Here is a 25,564-nt window from a genome sequence, read left to right as displayed (position 1 = left end):
TGATATAAAATCACTTTAAGGAAGTGCCTAGTCAGTGCCATTGTGTTGGGAACTGAACACGTGCGAGGCAGCGAAACAATGACCTAGAGGAGAAACTTCATCTACATACACACAAACCCAAAAGCTTCCAGCAGAGGGAAAGCCTCCTCAGATACCCACCACACGTTATCTCAGTCATGTAGCCAGGGACCCATGTGAAGCAGTCTTAATTCTCAGAGATCCTTGGTCAAACTCAGAGGACAATGGTCTTCCCTCAGGGCCAGAGGCATTCCCTTGCTGGGACGGACCATCACCAAGCTTGCCCTTGCATGGGAGGAGCGGGCAGGTCTGCGGGACACACCACCATCGACCCCAGGGGCTGTTCTGCATCTGGATTCTGTTTGAGCCCGTGGGATATGATGACTACGATCACTGCTCCACCTCTCCAGTCCTCCCTTGCTGTCAAAGCATCTTCCACCCAAGGGACGATCCTTCCTATGGACTGGGAGAAGGTGGGGGCTGCTGCTGCGGCTCTGCTGCGTTACTCTGCTTTGTCCTCAGAGTGCAATTACCCAAAACATAGAGTCATAAGACACAATTTACAATCCCTGCAGCTTTTTGGCATCCCAGTGTATTGGCTTACAGATAGAATTGGTAGTAGGATACAGCAGATAGAGCACTCTAATTACAGATTTACATTAAGAGGAAGGTTTAAAAGTTATTAGGACATTATTAGAATAATAATCCCTAGATGTTCTTCCAGCTGAACATCTGCCATTACTAATTAAAACCAAGTTAAAGTCAACCTGTTTAAAGAGATATCAATATTTACAGAAACTAGATACCACCCTAATGTTAGACGTGGTGCTGACCTACAAGAACCTTCCCACATGCCATACCAAATCAAGGATTTCAAAAAGCACATTGGTTATAAATTGGTGCCTGCGCAAAATCCGCCTCTGTAAAACCGAGTCAGAAATTTGACTCATGTACATCTTGTTTGTCTCTTTCATTAGTCAGCTGCCCAGCAGTTTTAAATGACTGCGACATAAAATGATACGTTACCCACTTTCTCAGATTGGGGTGTCATTTCTTCCACAAGCAGGTTGGAAATTACATTTTGAGTGGCAGATGAAAATAATCTTCTTGAAGCCTCTGTCTCCTCTGTCTGCATCCCTGATTGCTATTGAACAGGGTGTCATTTTGTGGAAGTGCACAGAATCTGCATCAATCTAACTACATGGGAATGCAAGAGTAAATCCTGGAAGTGAAGGCATACAGCTACAGAGAGAAAACAATTAGGCAAAAAATTACAATAGCAAATAGCTTTGAAATCCATTAGCTACCTCAAACTGAAAAACAAATGCTTATTTCGTCAGTCATCGTACAACGCTACAAAACAGAACAAACCCCTGAAGATGAGGAAATGCTCAGCTCTGATCCGAAGCATACTGTAAGATCTACCACCGGTATCATGCAAGAGAAGTAAAGTTCAAAAATAGGCGGGTTCATTCAAAGACTGAAAGGAGAGTATCCAACCCACAGCTGCAGGCAACCCGTTGCTAGCACAGTACTCCATCAATGCTTGCACGCATCCACAGGAGCTTAACAAAATTAACAGGGGAGTCACCTGCATCATCTGGCCCAGGAGCATCAGCCACTACAAAGACAGGAAAAGAAAAAGGATGAAGGCCTCCTGATGGCTTGCTTTTCCCCTCTCACATAAACCCAAATCTACTGAAAAAAATTAAAGCCAAGTCTGACTCTGGAATTTAATTCTGCCATTGATCCGACAAAGCCACTGCACATCATCCCCTTGCATCAGGACCAGGCGCACGACTATCAACTTCAGGTCTCATGCTGGAAATGCTGACCACCGGCAGCTTCCACTGACTCCAGGTGAAGATCAGTGGCCCTTTTGGAAAATACCGTTCTGTTTGTGACGTAGCTGAATGAAGAGCTCAGTAGTCTACTAAGTGCTCTAGTGTTCCCAGGCCAACAGCAGTGGAAGAGAAGAGTCAATGGCAGAAGAGTCTCTGCTTTTATAGCAGTGCCCAAGTTGGACTTCAGGGGCCAATAGCAAGCACTGTGTGACCTTGCACTTGTGATTTCCATAGACCGTATTATTAGAGACTTCAGTTTGGTGTATGTTTTTGCAGTGTGGGAGCAATAAAGTGCAAAGGCAAGAAATAAAGAGCCTCCGGGTGCTGACATAAAATGAAATCCTGACTCCTCTTTCAGGTTCAAGGTAGGAAAATCACAGCTGTACGTCTTTGTCAAAAGTGTGCCCGAGCACTAATATCATCAAGGACAGAAACTTTTGCCGTGTAATCTTACCACACTCTGTATATCATCCAGACCCTTTGTGGACTTAGGTGTAAAATAAACTACTAACACTCTTTAAAACATGCCGGCAAGCAGGATTTGGCCCCGTGTAAGTAACTTTAGATTACTGCTGCCTGATCCACAGGGAGACCAAAGCTCCCTTCAGGGCAATATATGATTAGAGAAGAAACAGTTGTCGGCCTCTAGGAAACCGCAAATCATTTTTTGTTCAAAGCCACAGGGATTTTTGCAAGGCCTGCTGAGCCAATTTAAACAGGGAAAAAAATCTGAGAACCCTGCAATAATATTCTCTGCAGTTTTCTAAAAGCCAAATCCTGCTCATCCTACTCAGTGAAGCAATCTTACTGAAGTTAATGAAACTGGTCCCCACCTAGAAGACAGGCTTACTGCAGCTCTGCCGCTGCACAGAGAATTGCTCTATTGTCTCTGTTGAGTTCAACCACATCAGTTAGTTTCCAGTTAACATCCCTTTCCCTGCTAATACTGACAAGTTCAATTTTCATTTGTGGTTTTTTTTTTTTCTTTCTTTCTTCAACGATGCGTTCCAACATCTTTTCCTCCTGCCGTAGACAGAACTAGGTGAGCTGCAGAATAAACATAAGGATATCAGAGTGCAGCACCTGCCTGTAAAATGACATGAATTTAATCGAACCATTTCTAGTCTCGGGGCTCAGACACACGACTGGTCTTGTTGCTCTTCCCCTAGGCAACTGCTTGTTGTGCCTCTAGTGTAGGCTTGGACATATGTTTGATATCACCAGCAAGTGACTAAGCGGAGATGTAGGAAGACTGCATTATTTGATTTCTGATTATGTAGAGCTTCCTTCTTTTTGTGCTCTCATTGGCCTCACGGATTACAGTAAAGCTGTGGCTAAACTGAGCCAGATCCTGCTTATGCCTCACTTATGCCAAGGTAAATCAAGAGAAATCGTGGCAGACTCAGTGGAACTACATGAGAGTAAGACTGAGTACAAAGCTCATTAACATTTTTAATGGCACTATTTTTTAAATAAGCACTAACTCTTTTTACCTAGAACAATAACAACAACAACAAAGACAAGCGCAAAGCAGGAAAATAGGTGTCCACTGACAGACAAATTACTCTTGCTGAAAATTCAAAGTAAGATTTTTTACATCAAAGAAATAAAGCCAGATGAACAGTGGCTTTTATGGCAACTTAAAACATCCACCTGCAGAAAGGTATTTTTGCTGTATCTGCTAAGTATGGTACCTAAAAATACCCACAATACCCAGAAAGTGAGAAAAAATTAGTCTTCTGCTTCTGATACGTTCTATTATGGTTACATCTAATTCAAAGCGTACCAGACAAGAAAAGAGAAGTTCAAGGAAGCCAGAACCTTTACTCTAGTTAATTAATAGGGAGGATAGCACGTAAAAGCCTTATGTAAAATGAGAAAGTAATCTTATTCTGCTCAGGCTGGCCGCTCATTTGGTAGGTGGGCAGAAGTTAACAAAGGGCCTTGCAATCTACTTAATTGGCCACAAGATCAGAGTCTGCATCAGGCTTTTGTCCATGGAGCCACACTCTTTCCTGCCTCTGTCCCTCCCCACGGAAAAGGAAGGTGATGCTTCAAGAGCTTCCTTCGGTCCTACCAGGCTGTCAGAAATAAGCCACATACAAGTCGGTGGAAGAGCTGCCTTTGGCGCCCAGGCTCCCGCAGCTGCAGGGACTGCCCCTGTGCATGCCCGTGACAAGCACGCCAACGGCAGAGCCACGACGTCTGACAAGACCCTCTCTGTAGGCGCCTCGTTACCAGCCAGTGGTGACTGCTCCGCACAGAAACCATTCCCAGCTCTCATGAAGAGGCGCATTGATTTTGCTGGCATTCGTTACGTTCCAGTAACATAAAGGCATCAACAAGTAAATACGGGAAAGGATTATATATTTTCTTAAAGTGAAGAAGAGCTCCAAATCTAAATGAAAATCATGTAGCTTTATCTTGAGATATGCAGGGAGGATTTAACCAAACCAGCTAAACACGGCATTTGCATGGGATAACCCTAATCTACAGAACAAAGTACGTAACTTTGTGACTTGATCCTGAAATGAGGTCTAATGACGTTTAGCATGATGAATATGATTGCGTTGTTACGTTGTAATAATAATATTTTTTGCAACAATTAGCACAAATATTTGGTACAATGGTTTTAAAAGAAGAGATAATCTAACCTGTTTTCACCTTTTTTCTTGGCATTCACAGGCTGGACTTGATTTCTGCTCAGTAACAGAGTAAGAAAGTTTCACCTCCATTTGTCAGCATTCTAGTGTAGTGTGAGGTCTGTGCACACCCTACCTTTTCTACAGTTAAACCACGGAATTTCCAGCCCAAGCAAAAACTTAAATATTCAAGTATTTTATTATTCAACTTTTAAAAAATCCCAGTAGAGGAAATGCAGAGAATCTCTGTGACATGAATCTCATGTGCTTTCTTTTCACCTTGGGGAGAGGATAAATTAGCCTCCATCTTCAGAAGTATTTGTCAAGTAGTCACATTTTAATCCTAATTTATTTATGCCTGAATCCAGCAAAGCACTTAAGCATATGCTTACGCTAAACATATGAACTAGCCCGTTAACTCTACAGTTAAGCATCATGCAAGTACATCATACAAGCTCTGATGAATTCTCTGCACTTCCTTATCTTGCAGAAAGAGTTTAACTTCTATTGTGAGTAATGGATTAATTTTATTTGAAACACCACCTATACGCTGACTGTTGCAAAAATGGTAGTAATTTGTCATAACCACTGCTAACTGGACAGGTCAAATGAGTTTATCTCAATGCACATTTCTGGCACATGTTTTCAATGTAACCTCAAAAAAGTACTATGGAAAATCAGGTGTATCACCTACGAATTAAATGCAAACAAAACACGGTTACCCTCCTTTGTTCTGTAACGCTTCTTTACAACAACAGATGCTAGGTTAAATCTCATGTTCAGGCATTTATCACATCTGTTTTCTGTTCCCTTGGAAAGTATACTCACAATAGTGCTCAAATGAATTACAATGAGATTTGTCAGTTGAAACCTAAAAGGGAGTTCAGGGAATAAACAATTTTAGGAGGAAAAAAATAGGTGTTTAAAAGCTTTAAACATGTTTTCAGATGGTTCAAATAGGCAAAGCTCCAAGGAGATATGAGCCCAAAGGAAGAAGAGATGAAAAGGACTCTACAGGGGTGTGATGGAGCCTGAGGGTGCAGGCTATGAACCTCCAGCACAAGCTGGAGAAGCCAAGACGCACCGGTATTCTGGCCCTGCAGCCTTTCCCAGCAATCACCACCAGCACAAGAAAAACTTCTCACCTTAAAAATTAATAAATCTTTACTGTTCTTTTGTAAAACTGGAGCCTGCCTATTCAGAGGCACTGAGGAGGCTCCAGTAAAGAACTTTCATAATCACATTTTTTCCTTAACAGCTTTTATGAGAATGCAGAAAGGTCTTCCCTTCCAAGCCTGGAGAGACCTGCAGAACAGTATTGACAAAGACAGTCCTCTAACTTAGAAGGAGTAGAATTTGACTCAATTATTCTGCAGGCTAACAGTAAGGAAAGATAAAAATATTGCTTCAAAGGGAAGGGTTTCATTGCAGCAAAATTATATACAAGCATCTAATAAAGTATAATCTAAGACTTATCATTCTTAAAGGTATCATTTTCTCTGCAGCAGCTCTGAGAAGAATTCGCGCACCACTGCTACACAGGTAAGACAACCTTGATCAGGCCATAAACCAGTTTTCCTGCCAATGTCACTTGACTCTTGCAACTGTTAACCCCCTTTTTTTGGCCAAACGGTACCTCTTCTTTTGAAAGACTTCTCTACCTTCACATTGCCTCTCCCAATCCCTCATACACACTCCACGCATTAGTCTTCCAGTTTCACCTTTGCCATGTTACTCATGCCAGTGTCTTACAACAGCACAACATCAAGTTCTTCCAGGCTCCTTGAGTCAACGCCTCTTTTCTCTTAAGTCACCATTGCTTTGCTCCACAGCCGAAGTGGATGGGGGTGTACGTAACTAACGTGTCACTCGACCTTCCTTCCCCCAGGATCACTGCCTAGCAGTTTACAGGGAGGTTCAGTTCCTCTGAAAAACAGAAAACTAACCAAGTTCAAGTGATTCTGGAATTTTAAAAGCAAAGTACATACACCTCTTATGTAGCGTGTCATACAAAGAATAAACTGCTCTTCAGAAAAGAATAAATGTCATTCATTGTCTAAGCATGTGGCTGTTTATAAGATGAGATTCGGGGAAACCATCCTCCTCAAAGCTCCAGAGGCGTTCTGCCTTCACTGTTAATTCCAGAGCAGACCAGTGCTCTTCTCACGGCGTGCCTGCTCTTACACATAAATGTCATCCCTTTAGAAAGTAGCTAGAAAATAGCAAGAAGTTTAAAAATAAACAGCTTTAAGTACAAGCAAGCATTGTGGTTAGTTTTGAATTGGCTTTATTGAAATTTTTTTTTATGTCTAAGGTTCTGTTACTGTACAATTCAGAGACTGGAATAACCAAATTAATTTCATTTAGGCCAAAAACTCATTTGAAGTTGTTTGAAGGACAAAACCCCCTCAAAACATCTTTTACACACTGAACACAATAGCAACCTTCACAGTTACTTTGGGCCTTTAATTCTGACATATTACCAAGTATTTCATTAATTTGACTTCAGTGAAGCAAAAGCAAATCAGACCTGGAAACCTGGTGCATCCTGCCCTAGAAGCTCTTGGCACAGTGAGGCAGAAAAGTTCCTCAACAAGCTTTAATCAAGCTAACTGACGTACCAGGAGCAGATTAATTTTCTCTGGCTTCTCCATTTGCAGGGCAGGCCAGAGGAAGTGTTAGTGAACATGACCAAATTTTCCAGTTTTTCCCCTTGTACAACGGGAACACATCAGATGCAGCAGAGCTGCTTGCAGCTGTGAGGCTCTAGTGAGAGCTCCAGGTGGGAAGATGGGAAAAGATTCTTTCTCTTATGACCAAAAGCTCTTCTCAGCACACGAGCAGCTACCTGAACTGCGCCCTGGAGACAACTCTAACTCTGAGGAAACGAATGCTACTATTATAGAAACCTCTCCAGGGAAGTCCTCTTGCTCAGGATGTTTAAAACTAGGCCAGACAGAACAGTGGCAGCACACAACAGAAAATGGATGGCAGAGGTGCTTCCTTAGCCTCCAGCTTTTCTGCAGGATTTCACTGTTGTTAATTGGGAAGCTGAGAGACTCAGGGCGCTGCAAACTGGATGTACAGCTTTTTAACCATCGCTTGTCAAGCTACTGCTCCACTGCCAGCTCCTTCTTTTGTGTGATGCTTTGCTGATAAACTTCACTTAGCTTCGAAAAAGCGAGTCACGCTTTCAGCCCTGCTGATGCACCTAATCTGCCCAAGAAAAGGTTCCAGGAATCATCACTTCTCTTTCAGGAGGCAATAAAAGATCTCTTTCCTCATCAGGTCTGTTGTAGGAACATGAGAAGAAATAACACTTTTTAAAATAACAGGAAGAAAACCCTGTAGGTTAAATATCTGGAAAAAAACAGGCAGAGTTGAATTCACAAGGCTTTGTACTGTATAATCACACACACCCCACTGCTTTATACAATTCTGTTGGTTATTTGAATGAACGGTTTCAAAAGATTTCCTTTTAAAAGGAACACTTCCACTTAAAGGCCGTATTACCAGACTGTAACCATCTTTAAGGCTGCATTCATAAAGACATCAACTGAAAAAGCAAAGGAAAAATTTATGGTTTTTCCAGCATGTTTAACCTGAGAAGCTTGACAGCAGTTTCAATACAGTTCAAAAAGACCTCTTCTATTAAATGTTTGAGCGTGTGAATAATCTCACCGAGTCTCCCAGCAATGTAACGAACTCCAGTCCTTGCAGGACCAGAGCCTTGCTTGCTCCTTGTTGTGTTTCCAAACAGCAGCTAAACTACTTTTCAAACAAGATCATGGAAACCCAAAGATAGACACATCCTTGTTTAGTCACCTGATGGTCTGTTACAGCACTTGCCCTAACGGTGCCTTCCCACCTGTAACACGCTTTTTATGCTATATTATCCTCCACGCTAAGCAGTCAGGTGTTTTTGGAGAGCAAGGTCCACCTCTTTATTTAGCCACCCACTATATCTTGTGCGTATCCCACTAGACGTGCCTCGTTGACCAACCTCCCGGGCATCGCAGACGTCCATCCCCCTTGGCCTGCTCTGGCAGCCGCAGAAATCCTGGGGATTCTCCCCACGCACAGTGCCCAGCTGTGGGGCTCAACCCTATGAACTTCGGGTGAAAAATAGTCTCATTTTCTGTTCAGTAGCAGCGCACCGTAATCAAACATCTATCTTACTGCTAAACTGTGACCTCCTGAACGTAGCGTACGTGCTGTCATCTGTCCAGCCCGCTCACCCGCAGCACAAAGCACAGGGCTCCCCCGCCTTAACCTAACGAGCAGAACTGTAACTCCTTTACATTACACCTGGGACTACGTACTGAAACGCACAGACGTTAAGGGATGGGGGAGAGGGTGTCAGAAATCCCGATTTCCCTTCTGCTTTCCCTCACAGGACTCCCGCACACTCCCGCCTGCCGTGGGGGGGAGCACGGCGGGTTTCACTGCCGCCCCCCCGGTCCGTCACCCCGGGCTCCCGTTCCAGTTTTGCCGACCCAAACGCTCGTTTCTGGGTTTTCCTACTTCCCTCCCGGCCCGTTTCGAAGCTCAACGCTGGGCTGCCAGGGCAGGCACCCCGCCGCCAGACCCTGCCCGCGCCCTTCCCTCGGCCCACCCGCCCGCTCGATGGATAGGCCGCCCCTTTCCCCGCTCTCGGGCGCCGTGAGGCGAGCCCGCTGCCCACGGGGGAGGCGGAGTTCAGCGGGGAGACACTGCGGGGGGGGGGAAGAACCGGGCACCCCCGCGCCGCCCCGGGCTGAGAGGAGGGAAGAGGAGCCCGGGGGCCTCCTCAGGCCCCTCTCCGCCGGGCTGAGGGGAGGGAAGAGGAGCCCGGGGGCCTTCTCAGGCCCCTCTCCGCCGGGCTGAGGGGAGGGAAGAGGAGCCCGGGGGCCTCCTCAGGCCCCTCTCCGCCGGGCTGAGGGGAGGGAAGAGGAGCCCGGGGGCCTCCTCAGGCCCCTCTCCGCCGGGCTGAGGGGAGGGAAGAGGAGCCCGGGGGTCTCCTCAGGCCCCTCTCCGCCGGGCTTCCCCTCCTCCGCGGGGCCCCGGACCTGCCTCCGCCGACCGGGGAGCGGGGGTTGTCCCGGGGCCGGCGCCATCCCGGAACGGCGGCGGCGGGTTGCGGCCGGAGGCGGGGGCTGCCCCGCCCCAGCGGCGGGAGCCGGGGCTGGTCCCGCCCCGCCTCGCCCGGCCCCGCAGCGCCCCGGGCCGCGCCACGTGCCGCCGCGGGGGCCGCGCCGCGCCGCGCTCACCGCCGCCGCCGCCGCCGAGCGTGCGAGGGGCGGGAGGGGCGGCGCGGCCGGGGCGGCCCGTGCGGCGGAGCCGAGCGCCGGCAGCGCGGCCGCGGGAGAGAGAGAGAGAGAGCGGGGTCGATGGAGCACAACCACCTCCACCTCCACAACGGGTCCCTGCTGGCGCACCACCGCTATGGCTGCGGCTTGGGATACGCACCTGTCGTCTACTACAGCCTGCTGCTCTGCCTCGGGCTACCGGGTGAGTGCCGCGGCCCCGGCCGGCGGGGGGGGACCGGGCGCCGCGCCCGGGCTGCCCCGGGAGCTGCCGCGGCGAGGGGGGAGGCTGCGGGGGGGTTCCCGCACCGCAGAGCTGCCGGCGGTGGCCGCCGGAGCGTCTCCCTCCCGGCTGCTGCCCGCGGTGCGGTGCGGGGCGGGGGTGAGCGCGCTGCGGCGGCTGAGGGCACCGGGGACGCGATCTGTGGCGTGCGTGGGGGGCATGGACGCGGGCGCTTCGTGGACGGCACCTTCGCTGCCCGACACGCTGCTGTCCCCGCGATTTCTCCCTGGCCGGGCTTTGTCCCTGCCTGCCCTCGCACCGCTGCCGGCGCTTTCCCACCCGGGCTCGGGCGCTCTGACTTTCAACTTGGCGTCCGGAGTCTCAGTCTGTCGGGAAGTTTCTGCCGTAATCAGTTTGGCCATTTGAAGACTAAGCGGTACCGAGGGCAGCCGGGTCTGTCCCCTATTGATCGCGTGCCGGGCCGGCAGTAGTCAAAAGCGCAGCTGTCGAGTTCTGCGGGTGCAAACCTCTGCCTGGCTCCCCGGGGCAGGGTTGGCTTTAGGAGCAACATGCCACCAGTAAGGACCTCGTCTGGGGAAGAAGATTGCTATCAGAAGGTTAGCGGACAGTCGTCTTGCTCGGGAGCCTGTCCCTGTGGCCGATGGAGCAGAGCGGTATCTAGAAAGTCCAGTCTTGGGGTCGGCGCCCTGCAAAGGCAATGGCAGTGGCAATGCTGACACAGAGGTCCCTGAGCGCAGGTACAGGTCTCGGAAGAAAGACCCAGGTCAGAGGCTCCAGACTGTATAACCCGCGGCGAAATTTCCTACTTAAAAAGGGGACAAAGACAATACAGAGATGCTGGGGATGAGGAACGCAAGAGAGACCCCAAATGGGGAAGGAAAGGATGTTTCAGGCTTGGGTGTGAACACCTGTGTGGCACCATTGCCAGCACGCAGGTATCCACAGCTCAAAACACGCAGATGCCACACGAGCATCGCATCGGCGCGACTGTCTCAGCCGAGACAGAAGACCGAGCAGGTTTTTCCTCCCGGAGGGGGCTGTCTGAGGCTGTCAGCGAGACGCCTTGGCACGCAGGACTGCGGGGAGCTGCTCGTGCAGCACCGCTTCTGCAGTTAGACTGGGCTTCAGCAGGCAGAGCTGCCATCCCAGTGCAGCCTGGGTGGGCAAACATCACAGCTTGCTCCCTGGCTTAACACCTCCAGCTGCAGAGTAACTTACAGCGATCCCAAGGACAGGCAGAATGAGTCGGGGAAAAGTTAGAGCAGTCTGATGCACCAAGGTGAATTGGTATTTTAAGGGTGTAATACAAGAGAGTTGGCTTGTGTCTATGTACAGCTACGCATTTAAAGTGCCATGTAAAATGGCAAGCAGCAATGACAGTTAATAGTCTACAATTTCTGCATGGCTTGTTCACCGTAATTCCTTCTTCAAGCAATTAATACATAGAAAAATTTTTAATCAGACATGAAGAGAAGCCTGCCTCTGAACAGCACACATGTAATTACCACTCTGCATATGAATTGATGTTCTTTGTGTTGGTTGTTGGTTTTTTTTCCTCCCTGACTTGTAATTAAAATTTGAAGATTGGCTAATAGTTCAGACCAATAGTGCAGAGAACTGGAAAGTTAAGTCCTGTATTTACCCACAGAGGATGCAGGGCATAGGCAAGTGTCTTTGCTCCACAGCATCAATGAGTCTCAGCCCTGACCTGAAGAGACCTAGCCAGCAGGCATGAGGAGGTAGTTTCCTCTTCATTAATTCCTTAGGGGCTGCTTAGACCTCCACAGTAATGACAAGCTCTGATTTCAAAACCTGTTCCCTAGGGACTGACCCAGACCCTCTCAAGATTATCAGGTGAAGAAGTTGTTAAGAAGCAGTCTGTGGCTAAGCTTGCCTTTGTATGTCTCTGAAACAGGGGAAAAGTCTTACATGCACAGACAAGAAAAATCCCTTACTGAGTGCTCCGCACATACTTGCACCAGTTCCCTAAGGATACTACATTGTAATTACAGACCTAACACTGTTATTCTAAGAACATGGTTAAAATCGTTGGATGATCCAAATTAGCAGTGGTGACATGCATTTCTCAAGGGATCAGACATTGACTGATTAGAGCAGTGGCACCAGTGATAGCACTTAACAGAACTAGCCAAAGCATTTGGTTGTGCAACACTGCTGAGTTCATTGGACTTATATCAGGTATAAATGTGTCGGCTTGTTCAGTGCATGTTATCTGAGGATAACATTGGCACTAACACCTGAAAACACTGCACATGTACAGTATGCTGAGTGCATGAGAAATTTATGATTCTCACCCTGAGACTGCACAGAGAGCTGGATATGTTTAGGGAAAGACTCGCATGGCCAAGCTTCATTGAGGATGTGGTACGGGGCAAGAACAGTGCTAAAAAGAGCTTTTCACGTTTTAATTTGAAGCTGCTCTTCGGTTTTCTAACATCAGAAAATTGTAAAGGTAGCACGCTTACTACCTGTTAGAAAAAGAACCCTGAAGTCTGTGGGATCTGAGTAATTAGCTTTGCATGATGCCAAGAATTTAAGCGAAACACTGTCTAGGATCTGTCCTCAAATACAGCACTAGTGCAGTGTTTTGCTGAAATGGAAATGGTTAACTCCTTGCCACAAGCCTTGGAGAAAGACTGATGAGAGGAGAAACCAGTTAACTGTTTCTGCCTTTCCTGCTCTAGTGTCTGAAGGAAATTTCACTAACTCAACAACTCCACGTTGAGGCCAAGTGATGCCAGGCCTGATTGTGCATGCAGAGAAAGCATCCTTTCCCCTCCCTTGTATAACCCAGGCATCTCAGCAGATCCTGGTCTCAGCAATGGCTCTTTCTCACTCCCTGTTCAACCAGACACCAGAAAGTCTGAAAAAGGCAGAGACGAGAGAGCAAGCAAAGAGAACTCCCTTCACCCCTGCTCTGGCAGAAGCACACAGAGGCAAGTGCCAGGCCATGCCCTGCAAAGAGGGGCAACCGCAGAGGCACCGCTGCACGCCGACCCTGCCGCAGCAGGTACCGCACGCCAAGGCGGCTGCGACTCTGCCAGAGGTGACTGCGCCTTCCAATCAGCTGGCACAGGAGGTTTCTTCTTTTCCCTCTAAGCAGAGGCTGGCAAGACAGAGACTGTTTTCCGAAACTTGTTTTAAGCGCAGATGTCCAAAGGTGTCCCACAAGCGCGCAGTCCCGCTGCCAGGAGCAGGCTGCGCGGGACAGGGAGAAGCTGCCGGTGCAAGGGTGGAGAGAGCAGAGCGAGGCAGCAGCGCTTGGAAGCAGGGTCATATTCCCATTTTGGGGGGAGGGGGTGTCATTTACGGAGCTGTTCTGCAGCCTCTGCTCTATCATCCCTGCACTCCCCTTGTCTGTCAGTCGGAGAGGACCTCTGAAGCACCTCCACTTCGCCAGAAGGCAAGAGAGGGGCTGCAGGAAGGCTTAATGGCAGCATTTCTGTCTTTAGTGACAGAAAATGCCAGAGAAGAGGTGTTGTCGGATGTGGGAGAGGGAAGAAATGGCTCTGATTCAGTCCAGGAGGGGGCTGGTAAGGTGAGGAAGCAAAGAGCAACAGGTACCAACTCTCAGTCTGTCCCTTTGCCAGTGAGAGCTGCACAAAGCAGCTACACCAGAGAGCTCCTGCTGTGCTGTGGCGGTGCCACCGAACACGGCCGGGGAGGTCAGGCAGAGAAGCAGCAGTGCTCGCTGCAGACACCTGGCTTTGACCCTGATTCCTGCTTCATTAGAAGGTGCAGCGGCAACTGAGTTGCCTTGCATGCAGTCACCTTCCCTGCCAGGGCGATAACGTGTTGCTGCTGAAAGGACAAAGTGGCAGCGTTTCCTAGACCAGGGCCTGGCCTGATCCATGCTTCCAGGGGTCTCCTCCTCCTGACAGCGCAGAGAGGCAAAGTAAGATCTGGCTTTCTTACTGCATGATCGCTGGTTCCACTTTGCTCCCCGGTCAGTCGCCTACCTGGGGAGCAGCTCGGCTTCAGGGGTCATCACATCCCAGTGACACAAAGCACAGGCACATACCCAGCACCCTTACAGCATCCTCAGGAGGTAACAGACTCACGTCAGTGTCCCACTCCAGACTTCAAGAGCCTGGTCCACAAATGCTTCTTTTATTTATGCTTTAGGCTTCTGCTTAAAACAGATCACGCTGATCTAAACACAGATTAAGGACTTTGCAAGTTTGGGAAAGCAGCCTGGACATGCTTGGGTGCTCCCAGCTGGAGGGTGCGAACAGGTAGCTTTCATGTCAGACCTGCTGCTGAACGAGGTGTCACGGAGATGGGGACAACCCAGGTCGTTCAAAGCCCAGCCATGCACAGAATGCACTTGGTGGGCTCATGCAGAAGGAGAGAAGCTATAGTCCTGACCTAGAGGAACGTCTAAGTTCAGCAGGGGTGCCTAACCTTTTTAACAGACTGTCAAGAGAGAGCGACGCGTTATGGACCTTTCCCTAACAGACAAGAGAGCAGCTGTCCTCGCACAGCAAGCCAGATGCTTCCTAGGGTGTTGGATTGACGTGCAGGTGCGTAACATTTGCACTGCGCCCATGAAAACTACAGTACAGGCCCGGGCAAACTGGAATGATGGAGAATTGGTCCTTCTGGAGCCTTCTCCCCGTATGCAGCTTGGAATAAGGAGGCTATTCAGGAGGCCTGCAAGCCAGGGTCATCATCCTGGCAAGGCAGGTACTGCTGGGGGGCTGTGGGCTGAGCATCCCTCATCTGAGAGACCACTGCCGTGCAACAGCTCAGCTGTGCTCCCTCCGCTCCCCACTGGTGTAGGGGGAAGGAGACCTGAAGAGCGTTGCCATCTCTGTGCCTACAGCCACAACGTGGTTAGTAACACGAGTAGGAAGGGGGACAGGTAGCAGTGTTTGTTGATGACTCATGTGGCATGTAATACCCAGTAAATACCAAAGCGGGCACAAGGTACGTGTACATACAGCACACAGCAGTACAGAAGTTTCGGATTCCTGCCATCCACTGCCTAGTATATTCTTCTGCAATCATGGTACAGGCTTCTGATTAAAGAGAGCATTTCCAACACCTGAATAAATAGCCTTTCTCATAACAGCACACCTGAACAATAGAAGTGCTAAGGGAAGATCTGAAAATATGAGTGAAGAATTGTTACATGCAGAGTTATGACCTTGAAAAAACAGGAGTCTTCAGCTGTCACTCATTAGATAGAGTTCACACAATGAATAAGAACTGAACCCTCCTGAGGCCTGATTCAACCCCCCTTTTATTCAAAGACCATACTTTCTCTGACTTAAAATCTGAATTGGACACAAAGCCAGTACATTGCATCCTGCTTAAAGAAGGACAAATAAATTGGAAGAACTTTATCTCAGCTATCAGAGCACCAAAGGGCACTTGCAGAACATTACAGTAGCACTGCTGGACAGAGGGGAACAAAACTGCTGCTAACATGCTTAAAATGAGTCACTTCCTATTGTAAAATGAATGCGTTTTCTTTAAGGAGAGAAGAATCATTATGAAAAAGAATAGATTCATTACAGTGTTCCTGCACAGAAATTGTGGCAGCAAGGCGTGCAGATGGGAGCGATTTAGTTTGGTCAGTATGTCTGGAGACTGTGGCCACTAAATCCTTGCTGCCTGAAAGGCAGCATGTGGCTGAACCCATGTTAATGTAGAGGAGGACTTGATTGCACACATCTGAACGCCACTACAGAGTACAACTAACTTTGGTTTTCTTCTGCCACATCAGTAGGAAGCAACACTGTCAGGGCTGTAATGATAACGAGGTGCAAAATTTGTGAGGCTCAGTAGACTATGAAGTGCACAACCTTGCATGGCAGGCTGCTGAAATGGATTGGGAAGGAAAAACTCCAAAGGAGATTTTTCCTTGAAATGACAACGACACAAAAGAGAGAGCACAGCCAGTTTTCACGGTAGGTGGGTAATGCAGAGCCCCCAGTTGTTAAGAAGTCAAGCCATTCAGAAGCACTAGGCAGTCTAATATCCTGCTGTTCTTCATCCACCCCCTTACTTAGTTTTCTCCTCCTCCTCTTTCTGCTCCTTTCCATAAAATGGGGGTGAATCAGCAGAAACAGGCCAGCAGGAGAAGGCCTTCATCCGCGTACGTCAAAACAATTTGCTGTAGGCAAACAGACACCACGGAGATGTCCTGATGTGGTGCGCTCTCTGCTTTCACACACCAAGTGCAAAGCAATCCCTGGCCACAGAAGCTTTCACCTTCTGTTTCAGGAGGTCTTTTTGAGCCTTTAATCTCTTTTCCCATCAACTTTGAGACACCAGGGAAGGAAACAAAGCCAAAATTAACCCCTTGAGCACAGGAGACCTTGCACACAATTCTGTTTTCATTCTGCAGAATAAAGAAACATATTTATGTAAGGATTCTAAACCCCAGTGTCTGGAGCACTGTTGGTGCCGTTCTGGGAGTGACCTGACAGGAAAAGATGGTGTTGGTTTGCCCCCCAGGACACCAGTATGGCTGTGCAGAGGGAAGGAAGTAGAGGCAACCAAGTAGGACCAGAATTAGCAGTACAGATGACCAAAATGAGTTTTATCCCTTTATCCGTGGAAGAGGACAGAAGCCTGCATATTGAAACACTGAACACATCTTTTTCACTGAAATTGTTCTCTTCTGCCACCTGAAACAGAGAGTCCCTGGAATGTACAGTCATTTAACTTCTCCATCTTTTCAATCATATGGTGCATTGACTGCGCGGATAGGTGCACTAGAGGTTGCTTTTGGTTTCAAGACAAATTACCTGTCAGTCAGTTACATGAGACTGGGATATTTCACAAACATTTGTTCATTCTAGGTATGTTTTCTTCAATGTCTGGACTGGCACACCAAAGAGCGATATATTTAGTCTGGATGCAGTATATTCTCTGGGGGGGAAATAAAGCCAAACTGCAATGGTTTTACGTAGTCTGTGATTTCCTGCATATTGTGTAAAATTGGCATAGTCTCTGAGAAAGCTTGGCCATGGGGTTTGCAAGCATGAGCTCCTATTGCATTAGCTACTGCTTTAGGAAGAAATAAAAAGTTTGGTTTTTAGCAAAACCACAGTCAACAGTAAAATCCTCTTAATTATTCATGTTCAGTAAAGAATTCATGCTAGTGCCCTTATGAAATCACGTCCTGCCTCCATCCTAGTGGTCCCATCAAATACCTTTGGCACCTGCCTCAGTGCTTTGGCGTTTGATATCAGAAGGGTAGAATGGTTTTGTGATCCTTGAGCTCAAGTTACTTGGCTTGAGAGCTCTTAAACTTCGCTGACAGCCCACATTTAGAAGCCACAGACACCTGCCAAATGAGACACCCGAATTACCTCGAAAATCTCTGTCTGTCCAGATACATTGCATGAATAACCAAATCCCTTTTATGATTTCTCCATTATTTTGCAGATTGCTTTTTCTCCTCCCAGCACCAATTTCCATTAGAAAGCTTTACTGCTCTGGTAGCAAGATGTGAAGCTAGATTTTGGGATATGAGTTTTAGACGTTTTTATCCTCGTGTAGGTGCCTCTAAGAAAGGCTTCAGGGGAGAATGTCCGAGAGTCATTAGAGGCTTTCTGTGCTGTAGGCACAGCTCGGGAAAGGTGGATGAGGAGAGTGAGGGTGAAGACAGAAAGAGGAGAACCAGATCCCTGTCACATTAACACACGTCTGCCACTGGTGAGCACGTACTGAGCCTCCCTGCATCTTGGACTAGCGTTCCTTCTGGGCTGTTCTCATATTGCAAAAATAGCCCTATTTTATAAAGACTAGGGGAAAAAAGCCTACTCGGTCGGTCTAGGAAAGCTGAAAGCAATGCAATGTAATTACACCTGTCTGCCAGACAAGTTACTGCACTTAAGCCTGGGTAGTTGGCAAGGCTTAAAGTGAGCACCCAGCCGTCGGCATCTCCACGCCATTACCGCATCTGTGCCCTCCAACAGCAAGGAGGTGCTTTTGGCATCCATGACCGGCCTGTGTCAGCTGTTGAGCAGAGTATCCCATTCATGGCGTCCTTCCCCAGAGCCACCTCAGCTAATAAATGCTGTCAGTGAGAAAAATGGCCCTGGAGGCCAGATTTCATTGTCAGAATCTGGCCTCTGACACCAACTCATTCATTCACCTGTGACTTGGAAGTGCAAGGCCATGCCGTGTTTTCTCTGGCAGTCACTAACCCTGTCTCCTGCATATAGAGGGGAGTTTGGGTTGTCCTGGGCAGGAGCTTGATCATCCTCTATCTCCAGGTTCACTTTCACCCTCAGAGCTGGTGTGGTTTGTCCCTGCATATGGGATTTCTAAGCAGAAACCATATGAGAGCCTTCCTACAAGGTGTGAAACCTCCTCCAGTGGCAGTCCTGCATCCACGCCTGCCGTAGCTTTTGTGATGTTCGGTTTTTGGCTTAGATCCCTCTCCATCCCCTGGGAGGTGATGCAGGCACTGGCAGAAGGGGCCAAGGGTGCTTCCCTCCCAAGGGTGAGTATACGTGTGTCATTCGGTGGCACTCAGACAATTGAACAACAAATAAATCAATTTATTTTAAAAATCAATCCTCACGGGAGCTCTCAAGGAAGGAAAATCTTATATTGCACTGATTATATTCTATAATGTATCTCTTTACACTTCACAATGGTTTAAGGAAGGATCTTAGGATATGATAATAAAAGAGAAGAACAAATTACGTTAGCGATGAGCAGGCACCATTTACAAAGGTTGTCCCCTCCTGGTGTAGTGTTGAGTTCAACCCATACTGGCTGTAAGAGGAAAACATGCAACTGCCCTATCTTGTTCAAGGGCAAACAGTATCCAGGGGTCATTTTAAAAGACCACATAACGGGCTATAGCCAACATCAGTAATAAACATATGTTTTTGTTGCCACAGCTTCCATCAGAAATCACCCATTGTCATCATCTTCTCCAGAGAGCTCCCACATGAAGGGCTGAATACCATCCTCATCTCCAATCTGGTAACTACTGGCAAACAACTGTTAGTAATCCTGGTCAGATCTGGCTGCTGGACACGGTACCTGTTTACATTTTAATATTGCCTCCTACCTTAGAAGAAATCATCTATTCCCACCAAGCCAACATGTCACTTTTTTTCCACCATATATTTTTAACATATTGCAGTTACAGTCTCAGAGTTTCTAAATCTAAGAAGTAACTAACGTATTTTCTAAAGCAATTTCAAACTTCCCGTTCATAAACTGTCTCTCTCTGTGCCAGTCAGGTGACTAATGCAAGGCCTGCAGAGTAGTTTCATACATTGCACAATAATTTGTAGGGATCCTAGCAACAACTGTATTCAGTAAAAGGTGTCCATTATATTCAGTGACCTAACGTTTATCACGCTTGGTAAGCGACACTCATGGCTACTTCATTTAGGTAGTTTATGATGCTGAACTGCTGAACCACACAGCGGGCCTTACTCCCAACGCAGCGGCGCTACTACTTGTGTTATAAAGGCTATTTCACTGCACAGGCTGCCGTGTACATGCAAAATGCTCTCAATAAAAGAACCAAAGCCGAGAAACATGTCTATTTCTTCTTTAGACAGATACAATTGCTCCTGCTTAAGCTCACACGCGGTGATAATAGTCAGTGGAAGGAGCTCTGCGAACCCCCTGCAAAGACACTATTTGAGCTATGACGGTAATCCATGAAACAAGCTGGGGAAAAAACTGTGCCTTTAGGTCACAGGCACTGCTTTGAGGAGGCACAGAAGACTGCCCAGGCTCTGCAGGCAAGGCAGCCTGGCTTTGGTACGGGAAGCAAACCCAAACCCACATGAGAACCAAGGTTACTCCTAAAGGATGATCCCTCTCAGATACATAGGACCTCCAATGGCATGAGTTTCAGTGCTATAATTTGTACGCAGAAGCTGATAAAGTCAGAGGAGATGCCAGAGGAGAGATCGAAGTGTCCCGTGATGAAGCCTGGCTGAGTTAGAAGGTTGCCGTATTTTGACCAGTGTGGACCAGTGGTGTTTGGGTGTCAGAGACATTCAGACACTGTATTTCAAAGGCATCCTCATGACTGAAGGGAAAGAATTGAGACTGCCATTTCTTACAGTTGCTTCTCATCATCTGCTAGTGGCATATCAAGGCTTCAGCCAGCTAGTCCTTAATCAAGCCCTGGTTCTCAACCAGATATTTATAAATTCAGAATACTGCACTGCAGCAAGCGACGCTGGCATAAATTCCCATCTGTCATCCCCTAATCAACTCCCAGCTCAGTGATCAATCTCTTTCAAATTCAGATGATCTTAACTACATAGTATCTAGAAAAACCACTGCAAGAAATAGGCGGTATACCATCCAGGACAATTTAGGGGCACTGACCTATCCAGGAGCTCTAGCTTCACATACATTACAGTAGAGACAGATATTTTTATATCTCTGTCATCATCTCTGCCATAGTCCTCATCACTGACTACAATATTAGTGCAAGAATTAGGGTAAACAAGGTTAAAATGTGGTTGCAAATGCTCTTGCATCACCTTTCACCCGTAGTAGGTAATTTTTGCCCACAGGAGAGTTTGTGGGCACTGAGTAGGTACTCAGGAGTCACTGAGATGCTGGCACAAGGACACAGTTCTTCGCACAGAGCAATGTTCCCACCTATTTCCCATTTTATTGAGCTTTAGATACCATTTGAGGACACACCAAGGACCAACTTAACACTGGCTAGGAAATGGGTGAAGGACTGAGACTTATCCATAGCTCATCTTTGCTTTCCCTACACAGCATGCAGCAGGAAAAATACTCCCAAACTCTGTGCTAAGACACTGTCATACTGGCAACTTTCTGCTGCACCCCAGTATATATACGTTTTCACAAAGTAAATGATATTACTATCTTTCATATCATCCAGCCAGAAAAAGCCCTAATGTGATCCCAGGGAAATCATTTCCAATACAAGATACCGTAACCCTTGCAGAAAAATTGGATAGAGCTTGCATGTACTTTGTCAGATCAATTTTCTTATCCGGCTCACCAAGCAAAGCTCACTGGCATTAGACAAATAACTTGCATTTCAGTACATGCTATTACTGCTGTTGCTGGGAACCCTGAGAGAGGCGGGGGGAGAGGGTACAAAGGAAAGGACTGCTCATGAATCTGCTCCTGCAGGAAAACAGGAGTGGGGTTAGAACCAAGCACCAGGACCCCCACAATGGGCAGAAGGGGTGGGGAGCAGGGCTGCTGTGCAGGGCTTCAGCATCCCTGCAGGAGCTCCTCCGACAGCGAGGCCAGAGTCACCAGCAGGGACCAATAATGTCCTCAAGCATACCCCTTGCTGCATGCTGGCTCCAGCTGTTGCTGCTGGAGTGAGTCAAATCCAGAGGATTTAAAGAGAAGGTGAAGCCCATGGGTCACATCCAATATCTGTGAAGCCAAGCCACTCAGTCTGGCTGGCCAAAACCAACAGTGGCTGCAGAGTCATGATAAACACTCTAGCTCGAGGATTTCCTTGACAGTACATCACTCACTGTACCTCTAGGGCTCAGCAGCAGGCACAACAGAGGCATTTCATAAGCAAGTAAGGCAAAAATGACACAGCAGTTCTGACGATGTCACCCTGTCTCCTCTGAGCTGAAATCAATGCAGTTGCATTCCTGTTAATGGAGAGCAGAATTGGGAAAATTCCCCTGAAGGTGATTTGAGACAGTACTGTTGGAAAGAGCATGCTTTTTTTTTTTTTTTTTTTTTTTTAATTTAGGAAAGGAGTCAGTTGATTGTCATGTTTGGTTCAGTTTTGTTCCAAGGTACAAAATTAATATATTGACACAAAAATAGGTGACACTTATGAGGGCTGTTAGTCAAGATCATTTGCTGTGCTGCAGTTCCTTGGTGGCAGAAATCTGCTCCCAGACAGCAGGTTTTGAAGGTACGTATAAAGGAGGAAGTTTTCTCCAGTGCCAAGTAAAACAGTTAAAACAAAAGAAGAGCGTTTTCAGTTGTAGGATATATGTCCTAGGTCATCATTACCTTGATGTTCGCAACTTCTTTTGTCTCTGATTTAAAGGAATCCTTACAATTATTGTTGATTTGTTTTGGGAAATCCATCAAAGCTGGCAGAAATGTTTGAAGGTAATGCGCAGAAGAGGTGATTTATAGAACACTTATGAAAATATCAAATACAAACATTCAGCAGTCTCTTGTACAGTAAACCGGACCTGATTTTTAAGCACTACTTCAGGGATTCTAGCCAAGTGATACAAACTTCTGATGGGAACAATCCCACCTGTTTGATTCCAGCCATACCACTAGTAGGAATAATAGGATTCCGCCCCCCCCGCCCCGATTCAAGACTACACAGTAAGTTCTAGTAAACATGAGCAAGTAGTAAAGTTTGGTTACACCTTGGTGCTCCAGGAAACCTCTCAAGGACTGCAAGGGCTGTTTGTATCCAAGGTGGGGAGCTCTGCCTGGCCAGGCGCTGTGGGCCTGAGCCCTTCCTATAGCATCCCTTATATCACTGGTTCTAGCAGCCACTAAAGCATAGCTTGAAGTTGAATCACAGCTTTAGAAGATGGAAGCAAACCAGACAATGAAACAGCAGAGACGCTTCAGCAGTTCACCACAATATTATTTAAGTATCATGCAATACACCTAGGCATGATTTAGGTGATGGATCTGTATTGTGGCCAGAGAGTTGCATCAGATGCTTTTTTCAGGGAACTTGGGGATGTTTACACCTGGGCTGAATCAGAACATCCATCACATCTGATGTGACCAGCAGGATTTCCTTAAAGGCTCAGCTGTATCTCTTCAGAGGAAAAATGCCTTCCAATTGAAGGACTTCTAAAGAGCAGCTCTGGATAAGCAAGCAGGTCTTTGCGGAGCAGATCTTTGCAGTGGTGGGAAGGGAGATGCTTCCCCAGAGCCCAGCTGTAGGGGAGTGGGTCAGACAGGCATGACTGAATTAACAGGAGACTCATCCTGGGCAGAGCTGAAAACTTTTGAGTGCTGCAAAGGACCTCCAGCTCTTGGGAGGAGCTAAGGATGCATTTCCCTGGAAGTTCTTCTCTCAGTTGGAATCCCACTCAGTCAGGAGAGAATTACCTAATCCAGGTGGCTTTGATTTCAGCTGTTTTTAGATGGAGTTCAAAACTAAAACAGGCAGGCACCACGAGATGGCATAAGGGACAAAATTTCTCTCTCCAAAGCCCACCCCCATCCTTCTCATTTGTTACTTGTTTTAAAAAAAAAAAAAGTGAAAAAAGCAAGGGGGGGAAATGAGAGAGAGAATGTGTGTGTGAGAGAGAGAGATTGACTTTTTGCTGCTGCTGCCGCTGCCTCCTGCTACCCCTGCCTCCCTGTGCACGGGCAGGGGTCCCAGCACCCCCTGCTCAGGTGCTGCTGCCGTGTCCGCAGTGGCAGCAGGGCTGACCAGAGAGCAGCAACACAGCTGGGGCCACAGCTCTACATCTGCTCCGAGGAGATAGCAAAGGGCTGCTGGACACCACCTAACCCTGTGTCTGGAGTGAAGGTCCAGACTTTCTGTCCCTCATCCCGGCCTGCCGGGACACGGAGCGTCGGCAAACCCCACGGTGGGGAGTGGGGCCACGGGCTCCTCTCATTGCAACAGCTTCTCTGAGGGACCCAACTGTCGTGTTTTCCTTTTGGTTTCTTGAACTTTATTAAAGGCGGTCATGTTGCCAAGTGCTTGAACAGAGCTACGGCTCCGAGCAAATGCTCAGAAAAGCTAGTGTTACATCTTAATAGCCTAACTCTGTATTTCTGTCTCCACAGCAAACATCTTGACAGTCATCATCCTTTCCCAGCTCGTGGCTCGCAGGCAGAAGTCCTCCTATAACTATCTTCTAGCTCTAGCTGCTGCTGACATCCTGGTTCTCTTCTTCATTGTCTTTGTTGACTTCCTCATGGAAGACTTCATCTTAAACAAACAGATGCCTCAGGTACTGGACAAAATAATTGAGGTCTTGGAATTTTCTTCCATCCACACCTCCATTTGGATTACGGTTCCACTAACGATCGATAGGTATATAGCTGTGTGCCATCCGCTGAAGTATCACACAGTCTCCTACCCTGCTCGTACTCGAAAAGTCATTGTAAGTGTCTACATCACCTGCTTTTTGACCAGCATCCCCTACTACTGGTGGCCCAACATTTGGATCGAAGACTACATAAGCACATCAATGCATCATGTTCTCATCTGGATCCACTGCTTTACTGTTTACTTAGTGCCCTGCTCCATCTTCTTCATCCTGAATTCCATCATCGTGTACAAGCTGCGGCGAAAGAGCAATTTCCGACTGCGAGGGTACTCCACAGGGAAAACAACAGCCATTTTGTTTACTATAACTTCTATTTTTGCTATACTTTGGGCACCAAGAATAATCATGATATTGTATCACCTCTACGTATCGCCTATAAACAACAGCTGGGTGGTACATATTGTGTCGGACATTGCCAATATGCTAGCACTGCTGAACACAGCAATTAATTTCTTCCTCTACTGTTTTATTAGCAAAAGATTTCGCACAATGGCAGCTGCCATGCTGAAAGCCTTCTTTAAGTGTCAGAAGCAACCTGTGCAATTCTATACAAACCATAACTTTTCCATAACAAGCAGCCCTTGGATTTCCCCAGCCAACTCTCACTGCATCAAAATGCTTGTTTACCAGTATGATAAGAATGGAAAGCCTATAAAAATATCACCATGAAAATGGCAATAGTTGGAGTTTCTGGGTGCAAGTTCTTTTCAAGTGGTTACATCTTCAGGATGTAATTTGCTGAAATGGCTGTTTTGAAGAGTGGTCATTTGATTTCATTTCCCTGGGAGACCGAGGGCAGATCAGACTGTTAGGAGGGAACAGGAGCAATTGATTTTAGGAGCGAAAGTGAAAAGGCAAATGCCTCCGTCTCTTACATAGCATTTTGAATATGCTTCAGAGTTCAAGTCATAGTGTTCAGTCGCACTCAAATGTTTTGCATCCCAGCACCAGTGCAGTCGAAAGTCATTGAAGGGAGGAAGCCACAACAACAGTTAATTACAACCTTTTAAAACACAACAACAAAACCTTACTTGACCATGCAGTTCACTATTGACAGAGCAAACAGATGCTTTTATGTACTGTGGAAGGTGCCATTTCTGGTGTGTGCACTTGCCAAAAATGATGTGTTGTTTCTGACATGAAATACTACCACACACAGTCTTGCTGTCAAGACCTTGTTGCAAGAGGCAGCCTGCAAGACATGAACTGTGACAAGCCCTTTTTGGCTCACTTGAACAAGGCTCAAGGACCGATGTAGTAACTGTTGCAGCCTTGGCACGGAAAGCAATCCTGCAAGCTGCCAATATTCAGATGTTTTAAGTTGTTATTTAAGAATGCGACCGAGACGGGGGAGCTCAAGGGAGGGAGGGAGGTTTCTAGAGCCAAGAACAAAAGCAGCATCTTTTCCCAGCTATTTCAGTTACAGTGTCTAAAGACTTTCAAGCGTGAGGCCAAGTCCTGCCTGATGCAGAGCTCCCACTGAAGCTGCTCCCGTGAGGTT

General features: G+C 47.2%; 1 protein-coding gene across 2 annotated transcripts; it reads left to right on the top strand.

Moving 5' to 3' along the window:
- Nucleotides 1–9,873: 9,873 nt before the first annotated feature.
- GPR139 (G protein-coupled receptor 139) lies at nucleotides 9,874–24,732 on the top strand. 2 transcript variants are annotated; one of them, XM_049791248.1, is made up of 2 exons: nucleotides 9,874–9,994; nucleotides 23,798–24,732. In XM_049791248.1, exons 1-2 carry the CDS (start codon nucleotides 9,874–9,876, stop codon nucleotides 24,730–24,732), a joined length of 1,056 nt encoding a protein of 351 aa, XP_049647205.1. The 2 variants fall into 2 exon arrangements, with proteins under 2 accessions (XP_049647205.1, XP_049647206.1); XM_049791249.1 differs by lacking the exon at nucleotides 9,874–9,994 and adding an exon at nucleotides 23,073–23,091.
- The last annotated feature ends 832 nt before the right edge of the window (nucleotides 24,733–25,564 follow it).

This window comes from Accipiter gentilis, chromosome 33 (assembly GCF_929443795.1).
Source record: "Accipiter gentilis chromosome 33, bAccGen1.1, whole genome shotgun sequence".
Classification (NCBI taxonomy): domain Eukaryota; kingdom Metazoa; phylum Chordata; class Aves; order Accipitriformes; family Accipitridae; genus Astur; species Astur gentilis.
This window is presented reverse-complemented; position numbering and strand designations above follow the sequence as displayed.